Below are 22,687 nucleotides of genomic sequence, written 5' to 3' on the forward strand. Positions count from 1 at the left end.
GATAAAATGTTTATTGTGTCTGCTATATGGCCTTGTAGACTTTGTATTGTCAAACATTATGGGCTTCTCGCATTATTATAGAAAAAACTAAATTAAAGTAACTTATTTCGGAGTGATCATTTTCACTTTATACAGTTTTATTGGAAATAGGTGTAGAAGCTTTTGACTGATAAGCTGTTCATTCACTCCTCTAAAGCTTTTACACGTGTAACCAACCAAATTGTATACGCCAGAAAATGTAAAACAAAGACAATTTCGACACAAAATCTGTTTGCCAAAAAGGATCAAATGTTGACATTGCCTAATATCCGACGCACGATTTGTTTTTCGATTGAAATTGAACCCATTCACCTACACGCCGTGTCAGGAATTATATACAGTACGTTTATGGGCGTTCCTTTCGGCGAAGGTGTATGAGGTTGGGTATATAATTTTAAAGACAATTTTCACAAATTATCCCCTATTATATCCTCAAATATGAACCATAATTTGAATTTTAGAATAGTGATAGTTCAGGGCTATAGCTTTTTTTCAGATATTAACTTTTGAAGTTAAAATGACAAATTTGTATTCTTAACATAAATAATGAACATTTTTCAGAAAAAATAAAAGGTAAAAGTACAGATTTTACATATAAAATTAAGTTAAACAAAAATTCACAAAAATTTCATTAAAAATTTCAACATAAAAATCAGTGATCCAGATACTTTTATTTAATAGTAACGTGTGTACTTTTTATTTTTATTCAACAAGTATCAAAAATTACTTTCATTCTTCTGTATTGTTTTATTAAAAATGAACTTGAAGCTTTCTCGATTGAAGAATGACTACATAAAATGAATTACAATTTGTTATTTTATCCAAACCAGCAGAGAACTGCACTAGAGGCTATTGTATTTATTTATGTAATACAATTTACGGACAATAAAGCCATATAACATCCTGTATAATAAGAGAATGCCAATTAAGGTCAACAGGAGTGTATACAAAAGACCTGTTCCCGCATATGAATCCGAATGTTGCGCGTTACGAAAATCAGATTAACGAAGACTTCACATTGCAAAGATGACATTTTTATGCTGACCTAGGAGAACTACTCTAAGTAGTATTAGATGCAATTACATTTAGTATACGTTCAAAAATAAAACGCAATGAGAACCGCTTATAATTTGAAAGGTTTTGGAAATCCAGAAAACCAAAAAAAGGTCTAGAACGCCCACAAGCGAACGGAATGAGAAGCTTTAAAAATATATGAGAAGTAGGGAACTTCAGCCCTAAATAGCGCAACCACACCCAGTGATCCGAGCCCGAGAAAATTAGAGACTATCAGAGTTACGGAGTTTGATTTCAAGATGGCGACACACTATAGAAGCGCGGTGGACACCATCGCTTTAAAACTAAAAACTACCGCACTAATTAATAGTTCTGTTTCAAATCAGTTTTATGATCCGTTATAATTACAAAACTTATGTTCAATTTTATTTAGAGTTATGCTGATAAAATTACAGCAATTAAAATTTGAATAAAGTAAAAGATAGCTACACGAGAGAAGATGAAGTTATACTTCAGAATAATTATAAAAACATTCCTCTACGAAGTTAATTTAAATAAACTCAAACTTGGACTCCATTAGTATTATGTCATTCATTAAGTTCTTGAGGTAATGTTAGGTAAACGCGCAATTTGTTATCCTTTATCTTACGTAGTAGCCATTTATAGCCTGTACAATTAATAAATATGAAATATATCACTTTAATATATTAAAAACAATTTCTAGATATAACTTATGTTTATTTAAACACATTTCGTATCTCAATTAGTATAAATCATTATATTAAGCTAAGCTATAACTTGAACACTAATTAATCTTGCAGAGATTAACGTGTTAAAGCTAATGTCTAACATCTAATATATAGTTAAGAACAGATATGAATTTAATTATCTATAACCAAATAAATAGTTTTAAAAGTAACTTAACTTCACCATAACTTTTTGAAACTTTTCTTAATCTAGATACCGAATAAGTGTCTTGAAAGGTTATGCTTTTTGGTTTGATTTATTTATACCTTCTTTTCAGCCCTTAACACTGCAAGTCACAGGCCTCCTCAAAAGATGTTTATGGGGGAATATAACTTAATCGCCACACTTGGCAGGCGAGTTAGCGATCACAGTGAGCTATTATGGTACTCAGAAGACGTTGCTATCCAACCTCTGGAAATTTGTTTGTGAGCAGTGGAAATCCGATATAATAAATGCACAAATTGTCAAAAATATAAAATTGCATCTCGGGAATCGAACCCGAAACCTACGAAATCAAGTCTAAGTCCTCTACGGATGAGCTACCACTGCGTCATTCGTTTTACTGTATTATATATGTTTTTGGAAAAAAAAATCTTTACTCACATGATTTTTTCAAAATAAAGTAATATAATAATAAATATATAAAGTCATCATTAATTTATTGCAATTCAAAATAACTAACGTATTCTATTACTCGATACTAAATTGTGCCATTTTAGCGTATGATTGTAAAAGATTAAAATTGAGGGAGGATGGATATTGCGAATAGCACTTGTTTACATTTCGAAATCACAATTCCATTATCGTTGCCAAAAAAAATCTCAAAGCTTGTTTGTGAAACAAAGCGAAGCAACAGAGGAGTTAATAAATCAGTCAGATAGGTGTATTAAGTTCGAATTGCCTGCCACCGCCCAAAGGGTATCGGCATGGCAAAAACAAATTAATTCCATGCACGAGTAGGTACAGTTTGAAGGTTTATCGTACTAAGCTTACCTTGTATGGGCTTTTATATGTCCAATAGCTTCGTCAATGTTTTTTCCGTAAAAATTTTTATTCCCTTTCAATAAAATAGCTTCAATGTTTATTCACATCTATTACTTTTAAGAATAGCATATTTTTTGTACTTTTTAACATACTTTTCATAAAAGCAATTACGTAATTTTATAATAATGTTTATAGCTTCACCTTTTCATGATTTTTATTCATCTAATAAGAAGCTTAGAAAACTCGAAGTCACTTAGAACGTGATTCTGGGGATAGTCGTCATGAACAAAATAGAAGAGAGGTATACGTAGAAGAATCGGAGACCTTAATATTCAGACTATGATGTGAACAGGTGACAAGAAGCACGAAGCTCAATACTCAAACTGGCAGTTGTCTCTGTACATCTACATTTCTTATTAAGAGATTATAACATTAAGTTAACAACAAAGACTTGCTTTGTGAGATACTTTTATCCAGTGTTGCTTACGTGATGGCAAAAGTAAGAAAATTAAAGAGAAGCATATTGCGAGTGAACTCGGCACCATACCTCTATTCTTCAAGAGCTCAACACCTAGATATTCCTCTCGTCGATTATTGACGCCCATATTTTCAAACAATTTGACCAAGGAAAGATGACTACTACGGAAAGACTTATTGTCTAGAGAAAATAGAATGGCTCAACACAGAGCAGAGCTAGCCCAAGAATCCTTCAGATAGATCAAGCTACACTCGGACTCGCCACGAAATTTATATCTGCGAAGTGCCTTCAAGAGGAAGAATTGGAGGGATACTGAAATTTGAGCCTTGTAATGACTACTATAATCTGCCAGTCAACAGTAAACAGTATTCCGATTTTCAGGTACCGAAGATAGTAAAATTATTATTATAACAAATTGTATTATATTGTACCTAGTGTAGGTATAATTCTGTGTTAATCACGGAATATACAAAAATAATATTAAGTTTATGTTAACAAAAATATTAGTATTATTTACTCAGAAAAATGTAAAAGTCAAGACGTTTCTGAATTTATTTATTTAAAACGCTTCAGCAGTTTAACTGAAAAGGAATTCATGACCGCTGTGTCAGAGCTTAAAATTTAACTTAGGCTTTGGAAAACTTATCGGCCTATTCCTTCATTTGTTGACTTTGTTCTAAAAACTCTTCAAAGAACTTATAAAATTACTCAACGCCGTGTTATCTGGAATCACGTCATTTTTCAAAAATTTAAGCCTAAATGATATATCATGTTTAATCACTAAATAATTTTAAATATTTTCTGTATCAGTTACAAGATTAGTTAGTCTTTAATTGGAACATCTATTTGAGGTTACCCTGATTTGTTTTGTGAAGATTTGGGTGATCGTGCATAATAATGTAAAGTCAGATTGCCGGAGACTTTTACATTATAAAGGATACTATTACAGGCGGAAAATAACCCTTTAAATTTTAACAAGAATTCTCACATAATTTTAAAGAAGATAAACGCTCTGTGTACACAGCGCTTAAAGCAAAATTTGTTTGCGGAATGCTGTAGATAAATCACTGGCTAGGTCTTTATATGCCGAGACACGTTAAGAAAATAAATTCTTGTACCCGCACTCGGGTTCAAAAGACTATATTAAATTTTCTTCTTGCGTAAAACAAAGAAATTTAAGTATTTAAATGTTTCGCTAAAGATAATATTTTAATAAATACGTACTTTTGCTTACATTTCTAAAATATACCTAAAATACAAATACCAATGTAATGTTTAATTTTATTAACATGTAATATGGCTTATAAACAAATGATAATTCTAAGACTTCACCTATAAAATCATTCTTTCGTGTTTTAACTTTAAACACAAATATCTGGCATTTTAATGTAGAACAACAAATTTAAATCTATTTCAAATTAAAGCAATAGCTTAAGTATGTTTTAAAATTAACTGTTCAATTGTTTTCATATTTTTTTTAATATTCTTTTTTTTAAATTTGTCCTTAAAAATAAATGTCAACAAATATTCCACTGTAGAATTACAGCATTACAGAAACTGTTCAAAGAATTAGCTATGTCCACAGACTATCTATCGCAAATGAACGCACGGTGCGGTTTTGATTCCGACGTTTTCGCTCAGGTAATTTCGATACATCCGTGAACAACCAGAGACACACGTCGATAAAGTTCATCAAAATGGCTAAGCACAAGTGAACCATCTAAGGCGTGATCGAGCCGGAAGAATTTTAAATTATTTTTAATTAAACTGTGCGGGTATTGTCCACTACAGGTTTTTTTAGAATTATGACCAACTGTAACAGACATATAACTTTGACAATTGCAAACGATGACAGAAAAGTTCATTTAACTACCGCGATTGGTCGATTATTCAGCTCAGTTTTTGTTCACGGGGATAGAAGTGCGAAAAACTTCTATTGGAAAACGTCTCGTCGTCTACACTACTCTCCAGACCTTGCTCCATACTTCTTTTGAAATTCGCATAACTTTTTTCAAGGACAAATGTATAATTCAAATAAAATAATTATATATTAGGTAATTTGACGAATAATGTAAATTTTCTATTGATTTTTATTGTTATAATAAACTATCCACTGCGTTCATAAAAAGTTAAAAAAAAAACTCTTTGAAAAATAATTCATTCGAATTTAATTTTTAAAGCACATTTCACCATACATTTACAGATACATCGACTCTTTTGTTATCTGTATTCAATGCCCTCTAAAACAGATTGCCAATAAAAGTATTCCAGCAAACAAAGCCTAGCTTTATGTTAGCGAAGTAATAAATCATTGACAGGACTGTATTTCGTTTACATTGCATGCCTAACATAGAATGTTTTCATATAAACAATTCAAAAGCAAACTATACAAAAAGTAAAACACTTAAATTATATGGAACCGGTGATTGATTTATTTCCTATTTGTTTATAATAATACAACATTTAATTGAGATACCATATAAAACATTTATTTATATATAATACTTCTTATTACATGTACGAACGTGGCAAAGATAACACATCACATCATTTATTACTCTGCGTATTTATTTACTTAATTAGTCTTTTTACTCATTGTGCACGGCTGACTTACCTTAAAATATTTAAGGCTTTCTGTATAGAAATGAATCCGTCGTGATTCAATATAAAATTTCTTTATGCATTACTAGCTTTCCTAGGCAACATGTAGTAGCTTTGTATACCCAATCTACTTTTGAAGGCACGTCTTCTCTGGACGAAAAAGTATCCAAATGGAGACAAAGATGTTAAAAATTACTGTGAGATTCTTCCTAGAGCCGGTAGGTCTTGGAAGTAAAAAAATACGTTGTCCGAAATAGAAGTGTGTATTTTTATTCGGACTTCGCCCATATTAATACATAAAAAATATATTTCTCCGGAATTCCCCTTATCGATGCGCCGCTCACGAATACTTAATGTAGCTCCTTCATAACTATTAATATTAAATATTGCGTTTTTGTATATAAAAAAACATTTCCATTTCTAACTGAACTTAGTCTTAAATACCCGAAGGCACGTGTGGCGGTAAATATGGTTCACAAAGTATAAGTGAAGGAGACTTAGCCTCACGATTGGTCTATTGGTCGGTCACCAGAATAATCTTCGCAAGCCAAGATCTAGCTTTGTTATCAACTGGTCCTTTGAGAAACCTTTCAGGGAGGCCTATGTCCAGCTGTGGAATTTCTGTGTCTGAAATGATGATGAAAGACAATCGTTCGAATGTCTTGTAAACACATCCTTACAAAACAAATGCTGACCACCTTGTTATAGCTTACCATTTTCTGTCAGATTTGTCTACTCTAATTTACCCTTAGAAACTAATCTTTATAATTTTTTATACAGAAACGCGCTCGCCGCTTCAAGAATCAAATCCTGTGCGACCTGCACTTTGCGGACGTGGCGCTCATGGAGTGCAGTGACTTCATGCAACAACTGCGCAGCTTCAAACCGCAGTCGCTGGGCTGCGCCGTCGCTCGGCGCAAATCTTCGACGACCCTCATTTTCCCGCTACCACCGCAAGCTTGTTCAGGTAAACAAATTTTACTCATCTACATTAATTTTTAATGTTTATTTGAACAGTATTTTATTGTCATAATAAAGCCTTTTGAGTATTACATACAATATTATGAGCTTCAATTTAGGCCCGCCTATAAGTGGGTTCAATATAAAAAACATAAATTCCCGGTATATCTGATATACCAATTAATATACTACTTATATGATTACAAGCACCTATTGAATCAATTGAAAAAAGTATGACATTCAAACCACTCCGAATTAACATTGCAGTTATTTTTTTTATTAAAATGGAATACGAAAATGTTACATCGTGATAAATGCTGATTTATCATATCACGTTTCTAACCTTGAACTTTTTGTTTTTCTCTAAATTTAAATACTTGTACAACATTGACTTATTTCAGTTTATTAAATCGATTAAATTGTTAAACCAGTCTAGCAGTCTTCCTATTATTGTTCCAATTTCAGTTGATCCAAATTCTAAAGTTAAATAAAAATAATTTTAAAACTGAATCGTTTTTTAATGAATGGAGAACTAAAACTGTTACAAAAAAAGTAAATTTATTATTTTTCTCTTTTAGGCGTAGTGCCTTTCCTTAACACAAAAGAAATATTTAAATAGTAATTAAAACGAACAAACGATAAACAACGAATTTTTTTTAAGTAATGGTGTTTACCCTTACTTTTATTTTAATTTATATTACTCGAAAATTAAAAATCAAGTTTTTGTAGTGACTTTTAAAAGTTAGGAAAAGAAAAAAAATTGTAATTTGTAACTTTCTATAATGCAAGGAGATTTATTTGGCCCTTCCCTTTCTTCACAGAGTTTTGCATTTATACAGAATGATTGGTTATACGCAGATGTACAAGCTTCAAAAGGGTAAAAATATAAATCATTTGCTGTCAATTAATTTGTAAGGTAGGGTGTACTTCCAGATATCAATAGTTTCAGGAATAGTAAACTACGTAATGATAAAGTAAGAAAAAGCGTTTTCACAATTCTAATAACTACATATTTAAATTATTTATTTGTTTACTACTGGTCCCTACAATCTTTGTACTGCTATACGTTATTGGCCTATCGTAATTCAATAGAAAAAATAATTAAAGTATTATTTTTAGAATCATCACTATATACAAGATGTATGTAAATAGGTATAAAAGCTTAAAAGCCTTTCTGACAAATGAGCCCTCCTTTTTTATCTGTAAGTAATCACCCTATATACTATAAAAGATAATAAGGACTTAAAACTCTCCTTTGAATATTAATTTGTATCCGAGGAATACTAATAAATTTTAAGAAACAGATTTAAGCTCATTTTAACGATGGCGTTCTTCCAATTTTCCGGTTAATTGACGTGATTAAACGTATCAAGTATTTGCTGCCCCTTTAAATTCTTACCGAATTCCCTGAGTTTAATAATTATCTCCAGTTGTACAGTCGTTGAAATAACTACTCCCGGAGCCTGCGGCGAAATGGTATCTTTGTTAAAGATATTATGTTCGGGCATAGCCGCTGAGATAAATCTTTATTAAGCATTCTGAAAATATTTCTTTAAAATTTTTGGGATGTTTTATTGTTTCTTATGAGCTTCCTCGTGAAAATATACATTCACCATCTATCTAAAAGTGGAGTCTTGTTGTGTGGGAAGTTTGACACTTATTATTATCACTGTATGTAACCAATTACTAGTGTCTAGATTGCATTCTTTAAATGCAAAACTTAAATTGGCCATGCGTAACTATTATAAAAGATGCGGCGTGAATAGGCCTCCGCTAAATGAACTGACGACATATTTAATGTCGCGATAAGGCGTTTGATGCGGGCAGCATAAGCCAGTCATCTTGGCGATCTCTGAAGGCGGCCTGTGTATTGCAGTGGCAGTCTATAGGATGATTTAAAAAACGTTTAAAGTATTGGCTTCGTTTTAACAAACAATTTTATTAAAAAACACAATTCGTACAATTAAGAATATCGACCACAATGAGCTATCCTACAAACGCTCTAATGTAAGAACCTTAATTTATATCGGTCGTCAAAAATAACATTACTCAGCCGTTTATTCGGCAATCGCTACCATTTATAGCAGTACTTTCACTCGAATAATGGCATCATAAAAAGATACTGTACATAAAAACACTTTCTGATATACTCTTTTAATTGATTTGAAGAAAAAAATGTAGTAACTAGCAATTCCTTATAAACAAAATATTCAGTACATGATTATTTAATACGCTACTAGAACTGGGTCTCCCATTCTAGGTCTCATAGTAAGAGCCATGGTGAGGGCTAAGCTCGGGACTAGTAAACTAGATCAAATCAGGGATGAGGAGATTGGTAAACAAACATGTTAAAGTGGCAGTAGACTGACCACATAGCACGTAGAAGTTAAGTTAAGCGGAAACCAAGGTGCGACAAGCCAGAATAGATGACCTTATTAAAGTCAGAGGATAGTGAATGAGGGCCACTGTCTACTAGTCCTTTTAGAAATTAATGAAGAGTTTTGTGACCAGCTGTTGATGTCATACTGCTAAAATAATGATAAATTATTTAATATTAGGACATGAAAATAATTATAATATTAATATTTATAAATATATGCTCTTTAAGAAAGCTAAGATAGCAGTATTTATATTTATTTATGTATCTTTCAGTCTCTTAGTGGATTAAAATAAATCAATTAAATATTACAACTAGCAATCCTCTATAAAATCAATGTTATTGCATTTTTTAAAATTAGACTTTGGTTTTGTCTACTTTCGTCTTATTGTCGAGACATGGACGCTGTAAGAAAAAATAACTGCAGACGAGTGGATGCTTTAAAATGTGGCGCAGGATGAGAGTGCTGAATATCCAAGTTTGAAAGAACGAACGTTTCGATGGTCAAGAAGCTGAATTAACAATGAGATTTTTATCTATTTGTGACAAAGGCTCCTTAACTATTTTGGTCACATTGCACGCAAACAAAGAGTTAACCTCAAGAAGTAAATCTTTACAGGCAAGAAGGTAAGCGACTACGGAGGAGAAACTCAATGCACTGGAGAGATCAAATCCGCAACACTATATATAGTAAATTTTACAATGTTATAAAGTTAAAGAAAAAGGGTTCCCGTGAAGGAGGTCACGACCCTCCGCAATGTGGATTATGACCCGAAGAGGACGAAATTATTATAATATACACTTTAAAAAAAACAATATTATTTTCGTATTTAAAAAAGAACTAAAAAAAGACTTGTGTTAAAACTTTAATTGAAAATTAATTTTCACATTTTAATTTGAATATTTGAGCTCTATAATAATTGTCACGGCTCAAACTAAAAAGTGTCGTGGTAACCGGAGTAAGGACTCGCCTGTTGTCATGTTTGGCGTGTTGGCTGCATTATAGCATGTCAACCCGCGTTGGCTTGCGACCAGTCAATAACTGTCAAGTGAAAATGAAAGAATCGTGTACTCAATAACTCACAGATCATTGCATGTTATACAGAACCAGGTGAATTAGTAACAAGGAAATTAAACATTTATAACAATAACATGGAGCAAATACATCGATTAAAATAATTATATAAATGATTTATGAAATAAGATTAATAGCATAAATCAGTATTTTCACGCATGCTATGTATTGCTGTGATACACGCAATGTTAATGCCGGCACTTAGCACAGACGTAAAAACTTTAAAATATATCTTTATACACACAATCGATTTTAACTACTCGATGTGTAATTAATTAACATACGAGTAATATAATGTTATGGCAGGCCAAAGTCAAATGCCGGCCACTGTACAGTAATTGTTCTGTTGACAAGCCGCTTTTGCAAATAGACATTTAAAAGTACTCTTACATTATTTTACGAATAGAAAGCCGTCATTTTACAATTAAAGATTTTTTTATTTTGTTTGATCAAATATTAATTACTATAGTGAAAACAAATCTAACCTAATTATACATAAGTATTTTCGTTAAGAAGGCTATTTGGCCTTTTGTCCGTCGTCTATATGTTACTTCATTGATACATAGCAAGGTCACTACCCCTGAAAAAAACGTAGGCAATACTATGTTCGGGTGAAAAAATGAAATTGCTGTGCTAATAGTTAAGATTCTTATTTCTTTTTATTTCATAACCTTTGATAGCTTAAAACTGTATGATCGGTATATCGCTCCTACGGGTGAATACCCTTTCGTAAATTTGTCATTACTAAAATATACATAATACCTACACAATTAGGTTAGGTTAGGTTAGTTAGGTTACATGTCCAATAAAAAGATCGATTATCACCCGTATTAAAACCGAAATAAATTATCCTATTATTAAAAAGAGTTAAGGTTCATGGACGGTTAATTCTTTTTTTATTATTCAGTATTTTATCACTACAAGATTTTTTCTCATGTACTTTGACTTAATAATTTTCAATAGCAATTTTATGGGTAGACCACAATTTGTATTTTTAAATAATACATGGAAATAAAACAAATTTGATGCGCAATTTATAAGATAATTTTGTAGCAACGTTAATAAATATTTTCTCTGTAATCAATGCCTTTAATCTAACGCAATATTTGTATTCTCTGAAAATACTTTCGCTTCTCGATCCGTTAGCCGTCAACGTTTATTTAGGATTTTTCCGATCGATTTCACAATGACGTAACCCTGTGTCGGCATTTGTGAAATGAAATGCAAGGAAACTCAATTTCCCGTTGTTTCCTGCACGAATCCCAAACCAGCAAGCGCCGCAATAGGTAAAAACTTTTGCGAGATACCCACATCACACTCCTCCCCCTTCGCAGATCTCTCCGGAATGAGAAAATACACGAGCCCTTATAAAATATTTAAGCTTTAATATTCTTTAGAGGAATCCCTTGTCAATTTTATTTTGTCAACGCAGTTATTCTCTTAGTGCCCGTATGAATACTCATACCATACTTGGTTATAGGGCTGTATTAGTTTAACGTTTCTCATGTCTAATATTAACATTTTTTCTGCCAAAATTGAAGGATTTTAAGACATTTTATGAAATTAATAACATCTGTCTGTACATTTTCACATTATTTATTCTACAGTATGAATATCAATGCGGTTTTTTTTTAATATAAATCACGAATACCACATTTTTAATTCTACACGGCTAGATAAATTTCATGCATATTGACAAGAAAAACAAGAAAGTTACCTCGTACACTACCATCATTATTGTTTTTATTTAAGTCATAAGCCAGCTCGCTCAATGAGCTATAATTCTTTAAAGGCTTTGCTTTGTATTTATATATTTACTACATCGAATTAGGCATAAAGAGATTTTGAGACGAATGAAAGTAACCGACAATCCGGTGGTTTGGTAAAGTTGAAGTAGGAATAGGGACGCTGCGTTAAGCCACGCCACACTCCACGCTTAAGTTGGACTGACGCTTTTCCTAAGGTGGTCGTAAGAAGCTGTATGCAGGCCGTTTCTGGATATTCCTTATTTTAAATCTGTGGAGGAGGAATTCATCAATAGTTGATATCATACAGTTGATTATGATAACAATATACACAATAATAATTACGTCGAAGTCTGTTGTAGAAGACACTTAGCTTATTTAATAATATGATGAAAACAAAAAAAAAAATAATTTGCACCTTGTAATCGTGTAACAAAGGATACGCGTCACATGGTACGGTTGAGACTTATTCGACGCGACAACCTCAAATTGTGTTTGTGCGACCCCATTTTGCGGGACTAATATATTTGAAAACTCCAGCCTCGGCTCTCACGTTACTCGGAAAGTTCGGAACTTTACGGGCTACCTGGATATACATGCGATAGGCTCGCGTTTTGATAAAAATTTCCCTTTCGATCACGGTACATTAATTTTATCGATGGTGATTATAAAATAGATTATCTCGTAACGTTTTTTATTAACTTTTGGGTCTAAACGTGTACTATATTCGCCTACTTAAATTTTGAAAATTGAAATTTATCTTGATATTTTTAACAGTTGGGAAAATTAGAGTGAAAACATTAATATATATAATTGTTTTGCACAATATCATTATCATCATCACCGTGTCAATTGCAGGACATCCTCTGTCAAGTAGTATTGGCCACCCCCTAGATGTTTAATAAGACCGGCCAGAAAAGGCCTGCGTTTTCTGGCGATCTAAATAATGTCGTCTGTCCACCTTGCAGGTGAACCTCCTGAGCTGCGCTTACCCGAAAAACCTTAAGGCTTCACGGGTTATCTGTTCTGCATGCTTTCTTGCCTGACCACTTCCATTTCAACTTGCTAATCCACTGGGCTATGTTTCTGGGTTGTTTGCTTTCGTCTATGGACCGCCGTATTTCTGTATAGAATATATTGTACAAGAATTTATAAAAATTAAAGCATTATTAAATGATGGATTTAATTCACAATATTTATTACCATTGAAATTTTATTCATTTTATATAAATGTAATATAATTTATAATTTTTGTTCAAAGTAAAACACGCGCACAACCGCACCAGTATCAAATTAAAATTCGCGAAAGCTTTCGGTAGCTTCACCTTTTTCGAGAGCCAAAACACACAGAAAATATTAATTAAACCTTCACGTGAAATGATAAATCGCAGAGGTAGTAAAAAACTGCCATAACGATATACTGAGTCTAGTATTAAAGTCTGCGATACGTACTACCGATACGCAGGAAAACGTATGTGTTTGGACTTTACTAAATAATGTAATATTTTTACACGGTTTTTTATTTCGTCATCTAATTATGTACAAATATTCAATAGCGTCATTATCAGGTCATACATTAGTTATGAAAGAGAAAAATCAGCAATAAAAACCTGTGGGCAAATACGAGTACAATAAAACTGTAGACACAGAGTAGTATGTAAGTTATATAATTTCAACTTACCCCTGTCTTCTAGTTAACTTATTATGTAGGCCTATAAACAAAATTTTAATTTTTAAAAGACTTTTTTTTTTAAAATCAACATTTATAGTAATAATATTAAAGTTAATATAGAATTTTTTAAATAATTTTCAATTAAACTTTTATAATGTCTGAAATAGGTGAGAGTTTCAGACTTCTGGTACTATAGACTTGTCCTACATATGATCTTTTGTTCGACATTTAAGCATAATTTACAATGTGTAAATGTAAGCAAGTATTGTTCCAACCCCTAGATTTGAAATGTAAACCCTTTTTCATGAAGCGGAAATTAATATTTCCTTTGTGCCTTTTGATAAACAGAATGCTTTGTGGGTCTGCGACGAATTTTTTTTATAAAATATAAATGACGTTTACTGTCCGAGAAATTGCAGAGCATATTAAGAATTGATAACATTCAAAATTTCTTGTAAGAAAATTTGAGGTATGGAAAAGAGCTTTATGTATCAGTAAAATTTTCTGAATTTTAATATTTGTAAGAAATTCTTTTTTAATAAGAAACCTGAAAGTTAAGAATAATAAGTATTATATGTACATTTACTTTGATAAGTTTTCTCTTTAAACAAGAAAATCTGCAGCTAAGTTAACGCTATAATCCAAGGTATAAAAAATATGTGCTATATTTTACAGCAACTTTCAGGAAGAAATTACACTAATATCAATTTGTAAGCAAGAAAATATAATTACAGTGATATAGTATAATAAGGCATTCGATTTAGCATACCGAAAATATTAATCTTTTAAAAACAAATTGGGCTTTATGTACCCTATTTATATAACAACAATGTAACTATGTTTAAGTAAATATAAATAAGATATGTTGAAGTCTTCATCTATTTAAATAAAAATTAATTTCCAATGTGTTTCTAAGCAGGAAACTTCATAACGGCTTAACTAAAGCCTTTTTTAATTTTTGATAAGTCAACAATGCTGTAAAAAAATCACCATTCTTCCGTCATGTCAACCTGAGAATAAATAAAAAAATACCTAAAAGACGCTACAAGCCGTGTCCAATTGGGCCAGATGGAAATCTGCGGAGTAGGCCTATGTCGAGCGCTAAAAGTTCAATTTCTAAAATAAATGTGATGATAAAATAAAATACCCGTAACTAAATATTAATAATGTAGCGTCAATGAAAACCAAAAATGGCGTAATAAAATGTAATGAAACAAAAAGTGTCGTGTACCATAAAGCATAACAATGAAAATATATTTACATTACGAGTATTACGATAGACTTATATATGTAATAGAAAAAAATCATAAGTACTCGTTGGTAATCAAGACGTTAATTAAATAAAGTAATCACTCTGAAATACGGTTGAGTTATTTACCTTAGGCAGTACGAAATCTGTAGCTAGTACGTGGAAAAATATTTTTCTTCGCTCTCTACGATTGTTTCTATTTGTTGATGTGACTTGAATGTTTCTAGAATAAAACGTGTTAAATACTATATACAGTGATGTTTACTGAATTAATTAAGAAGAAAGAAGACTTGAAAGAAGAAGGAAAATGTTCTGCGCAGAATAAAGAGAGAAGTCCGGTTCACTCTAAGTATGAACGCCAAGCATTTATCGTACAGTTTGGTGTTCTACCTTACAGTGAATCGCGCTTTTCGATTCATCGGAGAAGAAGTGCACGAAGAAGAATTTTTCGAACATATTATTATATTAATTAGAGTTATACGTTAATGTTTTTAAAATAGGGGAAAAATTTCCTTCGTTTCCGAATATGTTAACCAAAGTATTTTTTATTCATTGTTGCTGTTAATTTCTAGTTTGTAATATGTAGGAACATTTCGTGTCATACATTTGTAATTAGAATTAATTATTTAGTAATTATTAACATGTGTGTCTGGACTTTTCCGACATAGAAATCGTAGATGGTAACTTTTTGTAATAGTGATTATTTGACGGTTGATTTGTAAATATTCTATCAAGGGGGAATAGTACAGATGTACTTTAGATAGTTTGCGGAAAGTGATGATCATGGTCATCGTGTTATTACCTAAATAATATATCACTTTGTTTTGGTATGCACAACTCATGTAATTTCTTTCTTCTTTCTCCTCTCTCTCTCTCTTCTGTCATTTTTTCTTTTCTTTCTACATATCAGTTATTTCTACATGCCTTTGTTTGTATTTAACTTTGCCATGTCTTAAAGTCACCAACATTATATTATAACTTTTGCCTTCTTTGTTCTCTATTACGATAAGTTTTATTATCTCAATTATTATTAATTTACACTTCCTGTCGGGTGTTTTCATTAAAAAGGTAAAATTAAATTAAAAAATCAATTTAAAGTATTAAATACATCAGTATGCTTCACCTCGCAGCTTACATGAGTCAATTATCACATCATTAATACTGAAGAATTTATTGTGCTTTTCGTTTGTTTGTTTCTTAAATGTAGTTTTAGTAGTATTCTATGAAGAACCTTTTTATTAGAATAGTATAATAGAATACTTTTACTTTTCATTTTGTATTAAAAAATTTTGGAAAGCTTCTTATGCGTTAAATACCAAAACCTGTCTACACTCTCTTTATCATATAAATACAAAGTGAAAAATTAACACTCACGATTTTTTACAGACGAATTCTGTGAAGAGTACCCTCACAGCCTGATCCCGACTCCTGGATACTGGATCGAGTGCTCACGACAGAAGATTGCTACTGATACTATTTGGGATGAATCTGAATCCGAACACGACAGCGGACCTGATCAAAATAATGAGACGGGTGAGTACACATATAAAATAGCAACAAAACGAATTCATTTTATAGCCTTAGCTGCAAAAAATGTTTTTGTCAGTCGCCCTGAGGCAGCTCAACGAACCAATCACTGGTAATTTACTTCTCTGTTTTAATATTATTCAATTTTTATTTATTCGTTAAGCAGTACTGATGATAAAATACAGGAAAAATTCTTGAAAGTATAGTTTTCTTTCCCTTTACAAAAAATATAATAAATTAAAACCCCAGTTCTTGTCAAAGACTTGAAAAAAACGGCTTTCAGAATGCATATAAAAAATATCTTGTGCCACAGAGAATTTCCATTAAATATAATCAAATTATTACTTGTTGTTTATAACTAAGACATCGTTTCAACACTAAGATAATGAACCATCGAATAAAGTAATCAAACTAAAATTTTATTTTTTATATTGTTACTACAAAGACACATAACAGTGATTTAACAGTGTCCAATCTAGTAGGTACTAGTTATATCATAAATTAGAGTAAATACTCAAGGAATTAAAGTTGAACAGGTAAGCCTCGATGTCTATTCCTATCTTTACTATATTTATCATATTATATCGCCAACTAATCAGCGATAGATGGGGTTGTACAGAATTTTGAATTTAAAAAATTTAAATTTAAATCTTGGCGTAAGCGTGTTTGAGTAAGCAGGTCGAACGACTTTTAAAACCATCTTTTAAACGATCTAGTCACTTCACTCGATGTTATAAATTTAAAATAATCAAAGTGTTTGTAAATAGATTTGTAAATATTCTACCTTTTGCGCTTGTCAGATTTAGACAAAATCATTTATTTGTTACAGGCTTTATTAAGAAACATTTACGAAAAATGTTGTATATTAAAATGTCACTACGGTATTTTAATAATAAAATATTCATGTCGTCTTTTACAAGGTCCATGTGTATTTCCAAATGATTTATCAATCTAAAATAAATCGTTCAATAATTTTAAATGTAAGATGTGTTTCATTGCTAAACAAACCAATTACAAAACGTTTACGTAGCAACACGAACGTATTTTGATTTGAATTTGAATTATAATTGTAATAATAAGCTTAAACTTAAGAATCTTAATGCAATTAACATAACATTATGACGACAAATAAATATGTCTGCGGAACAAAAGTTTTGTAAGCCTATTAAATCCTCTCTGATCGACTACAACAAAGAGACAGTTTTCGTATTGTTTTCGGTGGAGACTAAATTGTTTTAACTCCCAAACGAACTTTGACTAGGTGGACCATTTACATCATTAGCACAACTTAAAATATTGTTAAATGTTTTACAGCTACTTTTTATTAATTATCATAGAACCTTTTTAACTTTATTTCGTATACAAATATATATTATAGTACACAAATAAATCCTTAATTTATAAAAATAAATTAAGTTGAAAATAATTAACCGCCTTAAAGTTCTGAATTGAAAACCACAAAGCGACAAGCCCAGTCGGAGATGTTCACCCACAAGACAGCCAGACCTTGTTAAGGTCGTCCAAAGACGCTATGCAAGGTGTTTCCAACCGGTCTTATTAGAAATCCTCAGAGAGTTCCACGTGCTGCTACATAAATTATGATAATGATGAAACATATATGTCCTAAGGCACTCATGAAAGAAGTGAACTAGAAGTAATAATAATAGAGTTATATGTATGATTGGTAATGTTAAGTTATAGTTACTTACAAACTTAACAAAACTGTTATATTCTCAAACTTTAATGACCTACTTTAGAGCACATTGTATTTGCTACATTTTAATTTTTAATTCAGTAGTTACTTAAGAAAACCAAACAACGGTAGTTAAAATTTACCGCTCCTCTTTTAAGATTCGCCTAAAACAATACATAATAAAATGACTTCGCAAATAAGGTATTTAAAATACATAAAATTTATAAGAACAGCAAACATTACTGGTAGTATTTTTTTCTTGACACTATCAAATCTGTAGTTGGTGTATCCGTATGCAATGCCTTAAATAGCAGTCGTTTAAAAATCATGAACCAACACTGCTCATTTTGTCAAATAAATCATGTTAACTCAATCACATAATGTAAAATTATCAGAAATTGTTTTTTTAGTTTTATACCAAAAGAATATTTATATCTAAAAACTTGTTAGAGATTTATGTTAAATAGTAAAAGTATATTTTTACCCGCTATACAAACAAAAACGTATCGCCAAATGTATAAGGAAAATCCTAAAATTAATGAAGTTTTTTTTATTTCATTTTATCATTAATGCACTAGGGAGGTTTTAATGAATAATTATATAATGATAAATATGATTTAATGAATAATTATATAATAAATGAAAAATTTTAAAAAAAATTTCCTTTTGTCACAAAATCCGCAAAGAAAATTAAAACACCTGTCCTTAATTTTCAAACATTTGCCGTTCTCAAAACAAAAAAGTTGCGAAACACTGCAAATTAAAATATAAAAAAATCTGAAAAATAAGTAATTTTATATAATCTGTGTTTATTATGAGATTCATCATCACCATTTCAATCGTAAGGTTACCTCTGGTGGATAAATATCTGATAAGGTCTGTAGTCTCTGCTCGAAAACCTTAACTTGAAATACACACAAAAACACAATAATGGATGTTTAAATTATTTCCTTCTTTTATAAAAATAGTGTGTTTTATAATTTATTTAGTTTTTTCAAGTCTACTTTGATTTGTTAAATAATTATAATTGTATTGTGTGCAATACATATATAATTGCGTTATTATTATTGTTATACTTACGTATTATAGCTTCTATGTAAGTGCGACAATATTTTATAACCATTTATCTCTAATTCATCATTTACTCTTAAGAGAGCAGTTATGGTCGTGTGGTTTGTTGCAGTCTTTTGTTCTTTGGTCCTTTTTTTGTAAATTGTTATTTTATTCTCCGACTCTAAATATAATTTTACCGTGCTAAAATAATGATTAACATATTAAATGCAGATCATGTACTTAACAAGATGTACGTAAAGAATACATCAAGCAATACCAATTAACTCGTAAAACATTTTTATGCTTACACGTTCAGTAGACCATGAAATGATGTAATATAGACGATGAAACACCGCAGATTTTGATGTGAATAGACTATTAAATGAGTAAGCCGTATTTTTCGCAACGGCTTAGAGGTTACGGATTGTATCTAAGTTATGTAGGTATGTCAATTGTAAAAACTGTATAAGTAAAAAAATCTAAAAGGAGGAAATATAGGGGGTAAAATATGTGACATCTACCAATCGGCATTGAAAACTTTTCGCAGCGCATGTAATATTTCTACAATCTACAATCGAAGTAATGAGCATGTTACAAAGCTAAAATATACTTTTAATAAATATATTAATAACATAAAACATTTATATATATTTTGGCGACACCACGTCGTAAACTCGCTTGATTAATTGTTGAAGGAAAACGAATATTTATAAGTTCCATAGTTAAATGTAAATAAAGATGTTCCGACATCGTAAGAAAAGAGTTGTCGCTTGAACCGGCGGAGCGTGCGAATCTTTTAAGGTATATAAACGATATTTGTTATGTTGCTAACACAACGAAGAAGACTCTCCGAAACTGTGTTGTAGCCACAAATGTTATATTTTATTACCAGCTTTGCTGGCATCACACAGTTTAAAAAAAAGCACTGAGGATATTTCCTTTTAAAATATACGATAAGTTGATGCAGCAATAAGATTAAGTAATAAGCATCAAAATAAAATTAACAATATTCCAACCGTTTGCAATCAGTTAAAAAAGTTGATACGTGCCGAGTGCGTATATGATATTATAACAAGTCACATTCACTACTAAATCTCAGTAATTTTATCAACTTACTAACCCCTTGCACATATGGTTTGATAAAAAAAAATTTTGATAAACTGGAGTTAATTATTCAAATATGCTTTTATTAATAAGACACAGAGAGAAAAATATAATAAAAAATAAAAGTTGAGCACACGAAACACGCGAAAGCACACAAATTATTCTCCTAACGTACGTTTCGGCACCGTGTAAGTGAAGCTCACAAATACTTTGTTATGCAAAGCTGTTTGAAGCGAAGCAGAAGTTTAATGGGCTTCGAGGTGATAGACTTTTGGTACTGAAAATATTTTCACGAAATATTGTGCATTCGGCACACGTTTCAAATCAGTCATCGTTTGGTCAAATTTAGTTATAAACATTTCTTTCATCCGTTAGATTTTTTATACTTAAAATACTTTACAAAAGATATAAACATTATAACAATGTCAAACATCTACACGTATTTTATTGGTTCATAATTGGATTTAATATGATATTAGTAATTATAAATAAACAAACAGATTAATGTTAATGTTTTCTTGAAGTGAAAACAAGACGCGGCATGAGTAGGCCTTCCACTAGATGGACCGAGGTCACCTATAGCTAAGGTCACAGGAAAGCGCTGGATACAGGCAGCGCATAACCAATCATCGTAGCGATCTTTGAGGGAGGCCTATGCCTAGCAGTGGACGTCTATCGGCTGAAAAGTAGAAGAACTATAACAAATGTGTTAGCAGCACAATGTATTATAAACATGTTTTACCAGAAAGTTTTTCACAACCAATGAAATAAAATGAAAAGAAAATTTCATAAAAATTTTCCTTTACTTACTTAACTTTAAATAAAAAGGCAGAGCTAAATAATTAGAAATATATATATATAAATATTTCAGCAAATACAAGTAATGCATTCAACTCACGCTTGTCATTTATTAAATGCTTTCGTCCTATTACGTGATCGCCTCGTATTATCTCTGACGATAGAATTGCTCTGTACGATATATAGGATATTGTGTATTTATTACATAATTTATGTTATAATTGACAGTAAAGGTCATCCGTCGTGGTATATGAAATACACAAAACAAAATTTGTACAAAATACATCTCACGATAAATAAAACGAATGAAGTAAGTTTGAGCTATAATTAATTTTTCATTTATTAGTAAGATTACAACACACAAAAAACCTTGCTTTTAAAGTACATCAGAATACCTATATTATAATTCATTAGAAATATTACTATAAACTATTCTAAGTTAATTTGATTGAATATAATTAGTTTCACCTTAAATACATACCCAAGAGGCTGATTGGTATAAAATCAGTGAAACTAAGCTCATTAAAAAGCAAAAGGCTTTCAAAATTTTATACCTATTTCCAACCATGTTGTCCAAGTGACACCCTGAAGTATGTTATATTTTATTTTCTATCGAAATACGACTGGCCAATAACAAGTTATCTGAATTTTGAAAACGCTTATTCTCACTTTGCTATCATTGATTTATTGAATAATTTTTAAATTATTGATTTTTGTTAGAGGGCTTTATACATTATTAGACATCAAATGATGTATATCGCTTTAAAACTGTACGCCTATAAAGAATCACCATATATATATACTCGGTTGAATAATTAGAAAAAATTACAAAATTCCATGTATAGCTGAAAAAATGTTCATTTATTAATACATAACATTACACAACAAATGATGCCTAAAACGTAAAGAAATAAAAACGTAACACCTTCAGTGGTAGCAATATCCTTCAACTCCCACGAACAATTCCCAAGTTCGGCATTTATTATTTAAATCGACTTAGACTACCTATATCTCGTTTGTGCGAGACATGAGACATTTTTCCGTGCCATGCCTTCGCGCATTATTAATGCAATAGAGGAAAAGTCGACACTTGACCTTAAATTTATCTCATTTCTAATGTACATTTTCCAGTAGCATGTATCACCGGTGGGGCACATTTCGAAATACGCAAACCTTTATATTTTACCAAAAGTTTTAGTTTTTTACATCTACAGAGTATAACCATACAGTACATAACCATAGGTTATTTATTATGAATTAATGTATTGTACACCCTATACAAAAATCAACGGTTACAGAAATAATAAATAACTATATGTTCTTACAGACTTCATACTATCAAAACTTAGCCCATCGCTTTCGAAAAGAAAAAAAACCAATGTAACATATTTCATATTAACCACTTTATACAGGTTGATGGGAAATAGGTGTAAAATCTTAAAAGTTTTTTTGCAGACAAATGAACAATACATTCAATTTACTTTTACTTTATAATCAAAGACTCTGTGTATCGTCAAGGAATATATAAAAAATGTAATATTAAATTTAAGAAATACGTGCTATTTATGAAC

At 31.0% G+C, this 22,687-nt stretch overlaps 1 protein-coding gene across 1 annotated transcript in view; it reads left to right on the forward strand.

Annotated features, from left to right (window-relative positions):
- Positions 1-22,687, forward strand: part of rsh (radish) — a 79,016-nt gene that overhangs the window by 15,257 nt on the left and 41,072 nt on the right. Inside the window, exons 6-7 of the mRNA XM_068775613.1 lie at positions 6,644-6,830; positions 16,328-16,478. Coding sequence (XP_068631714.1) covers positions 6,644-6,830; positions 16,328-16,478 — 338 coding nt within the window. The remainder of the gene's footprint in view (positions 1-6,643; positions 6,831-16,327; positions 16,479-22,687) is intronic.

Source organism: Battus philenor, unplaced genomic scaffold, assembly GCF_028537555.1.
Source record: "Battus philenor isolate CCGP_79_NKW_IND1 unplaced genomic scaffold, ilBatPhil1.0.hap1 SCAF_11, whole genome shotgun sequence".
Lineage (NCBI taxonomy): Eukaryota > Metazoa > Arthropoda > Insecta > Lepidoptera > Papilionidae > Battus > Battus philenor.